General features: G+C 32.1%; 1 protein-coding gene across 2 annotated transcripts; it reads right to left on the reverse strand.

Moving 5' to 3' along the window:
- Positions 1-8,087: 8,087 nt before the first annotated feature.
- On the reverse strand, positions 8,088-11,622 carry LOC107948990 (probable indole-3-pyruvate monooxygenase YUCCA10). 2 transcript variants are annotated; one of them, XM_016883691.2, is made up of 4 exons: positions 10,914-11,622; positions 10,590-10,823; positions 8,495-8,617; positions 8,088-8,413 (listed from the first exon to the last, which is right to left on the reverse strand). In XM_016883691.2, the coding sequence occupies exons 1-4, from the start codon at positions 11,523-11,525 to the stop codon at positions 8,372-8,374; spliced, it is 1,011 nt and encodes a 336-aa protein (XP_016739180.1). In that variant the 5' UTR covers positions 11,526-11,622; the 3' UTR covers positions 8,088-8,371. The 2 variants fall into 2 exon arrangements, with proteins under 2 accessions (XP_016739180.1, XP_016739172.1); XM_016883683.2 differs by having other exon boundaries at positions 8,088-8,390; positions 10,914-11,621.
- Between the last annotated feature and the right edge of the window lie 492 nt (positions 11,623-12,114).

The raw sequence follows: 12,114 nt of genomic DNA on the forward strand, positions 1-12,114 counted from the left end.
CCATATGCAATAATTCAAAATACAATAATTAACAACTTAGTTCGGATTATAGAAATACAAATCATGGATTCCAAGCTATTCGACGTCGATTTTGTCCTTTCCCTTTTTAGTCGAGGATTTCGGTACGACGTTAGCTAGAAATTAAAACAATTAAAATACATTAATACTACATAATTCAATTCCACATTGAATATTTTAATTTTTACACAATATTTGCTTAAATTTCAATTTAGTCCCTAAACTAAGACCAATTTTTAACTTTCACATTTAACCCTATATTTTAATGCTAATTTCACTTTAAGCTAAATTTAATTCCCTATTTTCAATTATAACATCAAAATTTGAATTTTCCACACTTTAGTCCCTATTATTCAAAATCAAGAATTAATTTCACTATTTAGTCCTTTTTCACTTTAAACTTAGAAATCTATCAATTTAATCCCTAGAATTTAAAATATTCAACAATAACAACATTTAAAATCTTAAGCAATACTAAAATTACAATATGAGTTGGGTAGCTCTAAGTACCGAGATTCTAAAAACATAAAAATTACAAAAAAAAAATACTAAATTGACTAACCAATTAAAGTTAAAAAGCTAAAATTCCCTAGATTTGCCGTCCACTCTTCTGTTCTTTCATTTCTTTCTTTCTTTTATTTTGCATGAAAAATGTTTGATCCTTTCCCACTTTCTTTTCATTTATTTTACTTTAATTTTATTACTATATTATAATACATATATACATACATTTAGTTTTTTAGTTATTAATTATTATAACATATATATATGATAAGTTTACATATAATATATATTACTCCTTAATGCCGTCCACTACAACAAGGTAAATGCATATTTGTCATTTTAGTCCTTTAATTAATATAAACTATAATTCAACTTTTAACTCATATACAATTTAGTCCTAGTATTTTAACAATTCTTAATTTCACAAAATTCATTTAATCAAAATCTAATTCACTACCAAACTAACCTCGTAAATATTAAATAAAAATATTTACGAATTTATTTTATGGAAATGGAGTCCCGAACTTCATTTTGTGACACCCTAACTATTGGGTCGTTACAATTTAAGAGGTAATAATTTAATATATAAGTATAACAATAAATATATGAACTCAATTTGTAATTTATATAAGTTTATATATATAGGCAAGTATGCAATTATACCAAATCAATTCACATTTCAAATCAAATCTGCTTTATAGGCAAATCACATTTATACGCTCACTTGGATTTTCAAGACAAATATTTAGATTTATCAATCAACATCTCAAATTGAAACCGTAGTGTATTACTGAATAAACCAAAATATAGACTTGTATAATTAGTAGATTGATAAATCTCCAATTTCGTCACATAGTTCAATCCACATCCCATCATACTCAATTCAATATCGATTCATCATATAACATAATCCGGCTCAATTTCATACAAACTCCTATATCAGTCACGTCATACAATTTTCTATTCTACTCAATTTAGTCTTTGCCTTAATATTCAATTTCAACCATAGTATTTCAACTCAATAATTTTTAATAACTCACCTAAATTTTATATAATGCAAAATTTTTCATAAGTATAAAGTAATTCATTGGTCTCAGGTCATAAAGATACAAACCTAAAGCTCATGTCACTCGTCGTCGACTCTCGCCTTTCTTTCCCCTTTTGACAATCTTGCGTCATTTTTAGCCAAGAATAATAATTAAATAATGGTATAATATCAAATTCTATCCAAATCACATTCAATTACAAAATCCTACATATTTTATAAATTATTCAATTTAGTCCATAAAACTGATATAGTCATATCTTTCAAATTTGAATTTCGATTTTAAAACCGATCTCAATTACATCCTTATATAACCCTTTATTATCTATAATTATAAAGATATTACACCAATTTTAAAATTTATGCACTTTAGTCTGTATGTTCAAAAACTAGAAATTAAATTTTACAAACTAGTCATTTTTCATATCTAAGCTTAAAATCTAACAAATTAACACAAATTTCATCAAGTATCCAACAATGAAAAATTTTAAAAACTTTAACAGTTTCACAAATTGGTACACAAGCTAACTAAATCAAACTCACAAAACCTCAAAAACACAAAAATTACAGAAAATGAATTTAAAACCACTTAACAAATGAAGGACCAAACGTTTAACCCTAAGAAAGCTTTCTGCCCCTTTTGTTTCTTGAAGTTTCGGTGAAGATGATGATAGAATAAGATGATATATACTTTTTTGTAGCTTTTGTACTTTGTTTTTAGTATTAATTAATTTAGTTTATCAATTAATCTTACTTTTAACTAATTAATCCACCTTTAAACATGATTTAGTGATTTCTTACATCATTTCCCACTAACATACATTACACTTTGATTTAATAGCTCATTTGGTCCTTTAACCAATTAAAAATCTATAGCGATTAACTTTTAACACTTTTACAATTTAGTCCTTATACCTTAATTAACAATCCAATTAACAAAATTAAGGGGCTAACTTTAATTAGACTTTATACTAAACCCGTAAATATTAAATAATAATATTTACGAACTAAAATATCAAAAATAGAATTTCGAAACCGTATTTTCTGATACCACTGACTTTTAGGTCATTACAATTTATTTAACTTGAAATTATTTAATCAATCCACTGTTAACACCACCAGCCACTAATGTCACGGACTTGGAGTTTTCCCACACATCCGTGCGGCCTTAGGCAGTTTCTTGGCTTAAAAACGCCTAAGTCAGCCTAACTTCCACCAATAATGGATTCAACCGTAAAAACGCCTAAGTCAGCTCAACTCGCAACAATAAAGTATTCAACAGAATTCCCTTAAAGTTTCCATGAAGAACAGCGGAAGAACGAATTAAGAACGATCTTTGAAAGATGAACAAAAGCAAGAACGCTTGAGAGAAAAGTTTGAGTAAATGCTCTCAATTCTTATTCACAAAGAATAATGAAACAATTCAAGAGTGAGTACAAATGAGGGGGAGGCTCTCTATTTATAGTTGAGCTTCCCCAAAACCGATGGCTACAATTAAAAGCTGTATTCAATTAGGACTCTAACTTTACAGAATTAGAAGCTGTGTACAATTAGAACTTCTAAGACTACTTAGTCCTATCTTCATTATCGGGCCCATCAGGCTTCAATGTGACAGGCCTGTCCAACAGCTCTTTGAATCGGGCCAGTTCTCGTAGGCCAAATGATCCCCATCTGAGCAACAGACCTCCATTGGATGCATTTGGTGCGCTTGTCACGGGCTTTGAACTGCGGTCCGTGACATTCTCCCCTACCCATTCTCGCAACGCCCTCGTTGCGACTTCTGAATGGCACTGACTTGATTTGCCTCGGTCTCGTCTCGTCGCCTTAGCCTTTCCCTTTCTTTGGGATTCTTGCATCGGCTTCTGTCGCTTCTTAACTCGAGCCGTCCTGCTCATCGCATTTACTCTGGTCAACTGTCCCACATGCATCACTTCTTTTCCTTTAAAGTCTGATGCACACCTACCTTTCCCATAGGTGGAAGCCTTGTCGATGACTCGACTAACTCTGATACTTCACTCAACTTGAGCCTCATTGGTCCCAGCTTCACTGTTTTCATCGCAACTTTCTCCACTAAGTTAGATGACAAACTCACCTCTTCCTTGGGTGGAAGCCCCTTCGACGACTCACCAAGCTCAGACGTTGCCTTTCTTTCGACTCCGGCTTGCTTTGGACAGTTCCGCAACTCATGCGGACCACGGCACAAGAAGCACTTAACTTGCTTCTTTTTGCTCCTCTTTGCCCTCTTGGCTTCGGCTTTTCCCTTGCTCGAACCAAGCTTCTTGGGCTCATTGTCTGCTCCATCGTTCCCCTCGATGACAGACTTCTTCGGACACTTTCGCAACCTATGCGGACCATGACACAAGAAGCACTCCACTTGCTTCTTCTCGCTTTCGGCCTCCTTGGCTTCGACACCCCTTGCGCTCGAACCAAGTACCAAGGCCTTACCCATCGGCTTCTCCTTAAGCGTGGATTTCTTCGGACATTTCTTTAACATGTGTGGACCGTCGCAGAGAAAGCATTTCAGCTTGTCCCTTTTCCTCTTGGGTTTCTTCTTCCCAACGCGTGGTTTCCCATTACCACCATTGTTGTCGTTGCCATTGCCATCAACAATATCTTCCTTGTGATCCATTTCACATACGCCTCTTTCTTCGGACTTGGAAGATCCAAGCTTGTCTTTCCCTAGACCAAGCTTCACCACGGACTCAACTACCGTCATGGCTTCTGACAGTTTTTGGACACCTCTTTGTTCCACCTCCTGTCTGACCCACGACTTCAATCCCTTTTGAAAAGCAAGCAATGCTTCTTCATCGGTCACATCTGAAATTTGGAGCATGAGTTCCTTGAACTCTTGAATATACTCCCCCACTGTGCCCCGTTGCATTATCTCTTGCAACCTTGCCCGAGCTTCTTCCTCTGCAAATTCTGGGTAAAACTGTCCCTTCAACTCGCATTGGAACTCTTGCCACGTCCCAATCTCACCTCGCCTTTTATCTGTGGTCCTACCTCGCCACCATAAAAGCGCAACGTCAGTAAGAAACATTGAAGCAGTGTTTACCTTAACCGCATCCTCCATGATGCCTTTGGCACGGAAGTAGTTTTCCATCCTCCACAAGAAATTGTCCACATCACATGCAGACCTTGTCCCCACAAACTCTTTCGGCTTTGGGACATCCTCATTACTAAGTGCTGCATTCGCCACTCCTTTTCCCACGGCTGCTTGACACAAGGCCAGCTCTCCCTCGAGCTCCTCTATTCTTGTGCTCAAAGCCCTCGTCGTGGCCATTGTTTCCTCCTTCAAAGCCATCATCATGGCCTCGAGAGCATCATTCCTTTCCGACAGCTTATCCCTGTGTGAATTAAACAACTCGTTTACCTTATTCATGGTGGAATCAAGAGACATCTTTACATAGTCTCTGGACTGCTCCTCCCAGTTTGCTATGTGATCCTCGACCCCATCGAGTGCCTCCTTTACATCCGCCATGGATCCCTCGAGTTTACCCACACGTTCCTCTACTGCCGATATTGTCTCCTTCAAAGATTTCCTCGCCCACCTTTGTTCGAACTCTTCTTTCGACATCCCAACGGTGCCTTTGAACCAACTCGAATGCTTGGCTCAAAACTTGGCTCGGATACCACTTGTCACGGACTTGGAGTTTTCCCACACATCCGTGCGGCCTTAGGCAGTTTCTTGGCTTAAAAACGCCTAAGTCAGCCTAACTTCCACCAATAATGGATTCAACCGTAAAAACGCCTAAGTCAGCTCAACTCGCAACAATAAAATATTCAACAGAATTCCCTTAAAGTTTCCATGAAGAACAGCGGAAGAACGAATTAAGAACGATCTTTGAAAGATGAACAAAAGAAAGAACGCTTGAGAGAAAAGTTTGAGTAAATGCTCTCAATTCTTATTCACAAAGAATAATGAAACAATTCAGGAGTGAGTACAAATGAGGGGAGGCTCTCTATTTATAGTTGAGCTCCCCCAAAACCGATGGCTACAATTAAAAGCTGTATTCAATTAGGACTCTAACTTTACAGAATTAGAAGCTGTGTACAATTAGAACTTCTAAGACTACTTAGTCCTATCTTCATTATCGGGCCCATCAGGCTTCAATGTGACAGGCCTGTCCAACAGCTCTTTGAATCGGGCCAGTTCTCGTAGGCCAAATGATCCCCATCTGAGCAACAGACCTCCATTGGATGCATTTGGTGCGCTTGTCACGGGCTTTGAACTGCGGTCCGTGACACTAACACCTACCTTGACATGGTCTAATTGCTATTTTAGATCTTAAGTAATTTTTTAATTAAAAATCTATAGCGATTGGACTTTATAATTTAATCCCTAAACCTTAATTAATCACTAATTCAACTAAATTACCAATTTAAAATTCAATTCACTTATATAATAAGTTCATAATTATCATTATTTAATATTTATGAACTCGATTTACGGAAATAAAATCCTAAACCCATAATTTCTAGCATCACTAGAAACCAATTCTTTACAATATTGGTATTATAATATTACCAAGTTAAGGTAATCTTTTTGGTCAAGTATAGAAATGTCATCTTAGAAAGTAAAATTACTACCGTTGATCTTAAATTCTGTGAACCAAATGTCTCTTGATATATTTCAATATATGATTTTATATTGATAGTGATTAGTGAAAAAGATGATATTATATGTTAAAAAATTAAAAAATTATTTAAATTTATTTTAAAGAGATTTTAGCGAGGTGGTAGTTATAGTTTACTTTATTTATAGATTTGTAAATTATTGCTACATTTGATAAAAGTATTATTTTTTATATATATATTTTAGTATATAAGTTAATAATAAATTAATTCAACTAATAATATTTAGTGACTCATAAGATTTATTTCTAGTAAAAATAATAAAAAAGTATTGTTTATCTCGAAGATGTTTTATTTTTTATCAGAGTTATTATTTATTATTTTAATTTCAAATTTAAATTTATACTAATTATTATTTATTATTTATTTTATATCTAATTATTATATATCCAATAAATAATTTTTTTCCTCAGTAGTAAAACTAAAACTAAAGAAAAATATAACGAAATTTTAAAAACTGATTTCAACGCTGGTAGTTGGCTTGATTTCTGTTGAATTCAACATCTATTATAAAAAGAATCCTATAGGATCAAAATCTCGACACGTGGCTTGGGTTTTCTGCCTGCTTCTCAGTTCTCATATTGCTTTAACTTAGGCAGCTTTTCATACCTATACAACCAATATCACAAGAGGGTAAAATATTTAGTTGGTAACTCAATTTTTATAAGTTTTTATTTTAGGCATTAAAAAATAAAAAATTTTCATTTTAAGCACTTCTATTAAAAACTAATTTTATTTTGGTCACTCATTATTAATTTAATATTATTGTACACTTATTTTAGTCATACAACTTTAATAAATGTTCATTCTGACCACTCATTTCTTTTTCAAAATTATTTTCAATTCTTTCAAAAAAGAAAAAGAATTTAAATTTTTATAGGAAATTGATTTATTCAACTATGAAAAATTAAATCTAAGTTTTTACTTGTAACTCAGTTCCTTGCAAAAAAAACTTTGATTTTTCTTTACAAAAAATCAGGTAATTCATTGGAAAAACTTAAGTTTTCCCTTGTTATCGAAAACAATTACTAAAATTAATTTTAAAATAGAGGAAAAAGAATTTCAGCTAAGTTTTCCCTATAAAAATCCTAAGTAAAGTTAGATGAACTTTGAAACTTTTATGTAAGAAAATAAAAATAAAAATATTATCATAAATAAAAATATTATTTAATTATCATTAAGATAAATATTTATCTTAATATTTAAATTTGTTATCATTAATTTTTTTTAAAAATTATCATAATTTAATTTAAAATTATTTTTTAAAAATATTTTTAATTATTTCATTAAATTTAAAATTATTATAAAATATGTATTATTTAATTTAAATTTAAATTTAAGATGATTAGATATATAATTTTTTATTTCTTAAAAATTATAAAAAAATCTATATAAATGCCCACAACTATTATATAAAACTATTTAAAGAAAATTATTTTAATTTCTTCATTTCTAGCATATCTTTCTATGTTCTTACTTTATTATTATTTTTTGTGTGTCATCAATTCTTTTAAATTCTTTAGTATTAAATTTAAAACAAAATTACACAAAAAAATTAAAAAAAATTATTTTAATTAATAACCTACTATCAAGCTATAGTTATCATGATATTTTAAAAATCAAAATTATTAAATTTCAATAACGAATAAAATATTTTATGTAGTTAATAATAATATAAAATCTTAGTATTAAATTCATATTTTCCTCTCTCTCTTTTAGTTATTCATTTTATATTCATGAGAGGTAAGTTAATCTTGTATCTAATGTAAGCTATGTTACAGGTTTGCAGAGGTTGGTATTATTAGAGCAGGCAAATTCATTATAGTTCAAAGTAGTTTTAAACCCCAAGAGTAACATTTGGTATGATTTAGACACTTTAGGAAAATTCTAGAAAAACACCTGAAGCATGATATTCTTGTAATTGAATCTATTGGTGTAATTGTTCTTAGGGCCCTCAAGAAAGGGAAAATTTGCAAATAAATTATAGTATAATATATTATTCCTTATTCAAATGAATGAATCATTTTAGAAGAGACTTGATATCATCGGCTATGTTTTGTGCATCAAAGCCTGCCCCATACAAGCCCCTTCTCGACAATCCGACACAGTACAATCCATTCTTTCCCTTCCAATGGTTCGGGAAACTCGGTTTCGGAATTCCGTCATCCTTCAGCAGGTAATCATCTCCCTGTCTCGAAACAAAACCAGAACCTTGCTTTGGTTAATTTTTAAGGCAGTTGTTCATTGTTTTAATGGATTACATCATGTTGTTGATGTTGATGATGATGTTACCTTAAGCCAGATATGTGTGGAGCGCTTGAATCCAGTGCAGAAGACAATTGTGTCGAAGGCATGTGATTCGGCGTTCTCGAACACCACTTCATTGCCTTTTACACTCGATATAGCCGGCAATACCTGCAACGGATGCATGTTTTGATATTTTATAATTAACAAGCTACATTAAGTCTAAGACTAATACTAGTATATTTCCTACAGTTGTTGATTGCCAACCAAGGAATTAGGAAAAGAGATTCTTGGGTTTGAAGCAAATTAAGACAACATTTGGTGATTGCAAAGGACATGACAAAGGTACATTCATTGTTCACCACCAACTTGCTGGTTGGTCTTCTTACAAACCCTAAACTCTATAAGGAGAAAGAGACCCACCATTCTGCCTTCAATTCCTCATTTCTCTTCTAATTTCTATTACCCAAAGTTAACGAAAACTGAAGCCAAATAATAGTAACAGCTAACCATGGGCCAACTCATCTGTTTGCTCCACTACGTATTGGATTTTGGATCAGATTTAATAATAATTTATTTTCATTTAAATTTGATTATAAAAATATGTAAATATCAATATAAAAATATTTTTAATACTAATCCAAGCATTGAGTAAGGCTAAAACCGATGCTTAAAATTTTCCCTTTAATTCATAAATTATTATAGGGGTGAACAAAATTTGATTTAACTCAAAAAAAAATTTCGAATTTCGAATTAATCAAATAACTATTTTTTTTCAAATTTCAAATTTGAATCGAATTAAATTTTCAAATTCAAATAACTCAAATAATTAAAATACCAAACTCTTTTACTTCCCTTCCTCCGATTCCGTGCAAAACCTTTTACTTTCTCCTAAAAAAACATTTTACTTCCTCAATTTCCTAAAACTTTTTTCTTTTACTTTCCCAAAAACTTTTGCTTCCCCTAAAAAAAATTACTTCCTCCTAGACCCCCAAATTTTTTTCCCTTTTGCTTTCCCCCAATCCCAATTTTTTTTTTGAATTTATATCTATTAAATTAAATTTTATATTTTGTACTATTTATATTATTAAATTATTTAATCATGATGAATCTTTATCGATTTTTATTAAAATTGAATTATTGTTAATACCAAAAAATATTCGTATTAAAACGTTCTGCTAGTATCAATTTCACATTTTATGTTCAAAATAATTTTTATTAAAAAACTCACATTTTTTACATTTAATATATTTTTTAATTTCAAAATAAATGGTAACAATAATCAAAAGATAATTGAAGCAACTAAGCAAGCAAATAAGCTAACTCGTATATAAAAGATTAATAAATAAATTATGAGGGGATGACAATTAATAATAAATTTGATTATGGTGAGTGAGAACGGCTAAAAGGACCCAAAGTCATTTTTTAAAATTTAACTTAGACAAATATATTCAACTCAATTCGAATTTCATCTCACTCGATTTGATTTGAGAAAATTTCAAATTGAGTTAGGATGATAAAATAAGATTCATCAACTCAATTAACACGAAAATTTTCCATTCAATTTGATCAAACGCTAACCCCTAATTTAGTCTTTCAACTATATCCAATTTTTTTAATTTTATTTTGATAAAAAAATTAACACATAAATTATCATTTTCATTCTAATTTATTAAAAATTAGACAATGAATATAGGGGTGGAGCGGGGGCTGTGAGGCCTCTACCCTAAAGTGGAAGTTTAATTTTTAGTTATTTTATAAAATTTTTAAATAATTACATTTTGAGTGTTTAAAATGATAAAAGTTAATTTAATTTTTAAAATATTAAAACTATTAAAATTATAAATTTTTTTATCATAAAAATATATAACCATCCCTAAATTGTTTGTCTAATTTTACCCATGATAAAATATGAAAAAATTGATAATTCAGCGATCAAAAGAAAACAAAAAATAATTTAAATATAAAAATAGAAAGCGGTTATACTGTTATAGTTGAAGGTCCGCAATTAATTAGTATACTTTAGTTTTGCATAAGGAAAGATTTGTAATAATTATGAGTTCCTAGTACAAGACTAGAAAGAAAAAAGCAAGGAAAATTGTAGGGCAATTCTTAAATTCCTTGAAAAAGATATGAACTTTACCTGAATCTCCCGGGACTTGATCTTGCTATAGGTTCCTACATCCAAAACAGGGTACTTGCCGTTGGCAACTTTCATGAAAAATGGACCTTCCTTAGGCCTGCTAAGCCCGTACTTACTCAACTCCCTGTAAACCAGCTTGCTAAGCATGACCATCAACCAGTCCACCATGTTTAATGGTATATACTTCAACAGATTCAACCCCAAGTACACCATTTCCCTCGAAAGTATATGAACCTGCACCCCCACACAAACATACAGTTCAATGATTTGAATTTCAAATAATCAGATCCAGGTAGTATCTTGTTTCTTTTTTCTTCTTTTTACCGGGCTGCGAACGACGATGGATGTTTTGGCACCGTGATTCGCAAGGTCCATGGCGATCTCCATGCCGGAATTGCCTGACCCAACAACCAAAACGTTCTTGTCTCTAAACGCCTTCCCATTTTTGAACTGGGTTGAATGAAAAACATCTCCAGGAAAAGATTTCAGTCCTTCAATCTCAGGTGTGTAAGGGTCGGTTGCTTCTCCACTGGCGACGACCAAAAACCTCCCCCTGAACTCCTCGACCTCGCCGGAACTCAACTTCCTGACCTTGACGATCCATTCCTTGGTTATTTCATCGAACAAAGCCAGCTCAACGCATCGACAGTACAAAGGGGTGATCTTAAAATGAGAAACGTAGTCGTCCAAATAAGATACGAACTGTTGCTTAGAGATGAAACGGGGATAAGAGTGAGGGAAAGGGAGGTGGGGAAGCTGGCAGAACTGCTTGTGTAGGTGAAGGTGGAGACGATCGTAGGCGTTTTTCTTCCAAAGAGAAGCGAAACAATCCTCTCTTTCGAGGAGGATGTAAGGGATTGAGTGGAGGTTAAGGGAAGCGGCGGTAGCCAACCCTGAGGGGCCGGCTCCGATGATAATGACCGGTTGTTCTTGCATATTATGTTTTTCTGCAGTGCCCCAATCAGAAAGGGAAAAGCTAAATAAATTGGCTTTGTTTTGAAAGCAGGGAAGGAAGGATGGGCAATGGAAACATGGATGGGGGTTGTAGCTTTATACTACGATTACCGTATAAGACAAAATTAATATTGGAAAAAAATTGCTTAAATAATTAATGTTTCTTTCTTTCGATATCATTTTTTTGATGAGATCATCTCTTATTCGGTGGTTAAGTTTTTTTATTTTTTGGCCCTATTTTCTTTTATATTATAAACTTGAATTTGTTTTTCTCTGAATTCAAGTACACCAGATTGATAATCAATCCTTAAAGTTACGAACCAAAACTACTAAACTTATTTTTTTATTATCATTACCTAATTACTAAATACAATAATCATAGATTTGTGTGTTATTTGTACTATTAAATACATATATTTATATTTTTAAAAAAATATACATCCATCTTATATAACATCTAATTGTCAACAAAGCTATTGCAAAATCTTATACAATGCATATTTTTATTTAAGTATCCATAACACTCTGAATCCTTAAAATGAAGAAAGAACACGTTTACGCGCACTCAAAT

The sequence above is a fragment of the Gossypium hirsutum genome, chromosome A08 (assembly GCF_007990345.1).
Source record: "Gossypium hirsutum isolate 1008001.06 chromosome A08, Gossypium_hirsutum_v2.1, whole genome shotgun sequence".
Classification (NCBI taxonomy): domain Eukaryota; kingdom Viridiplantae; phylum Streptophyta; class Magnoliopsida; order Malvales; family Malvaceae; genus Gossypium; species Gossypium hirsutum.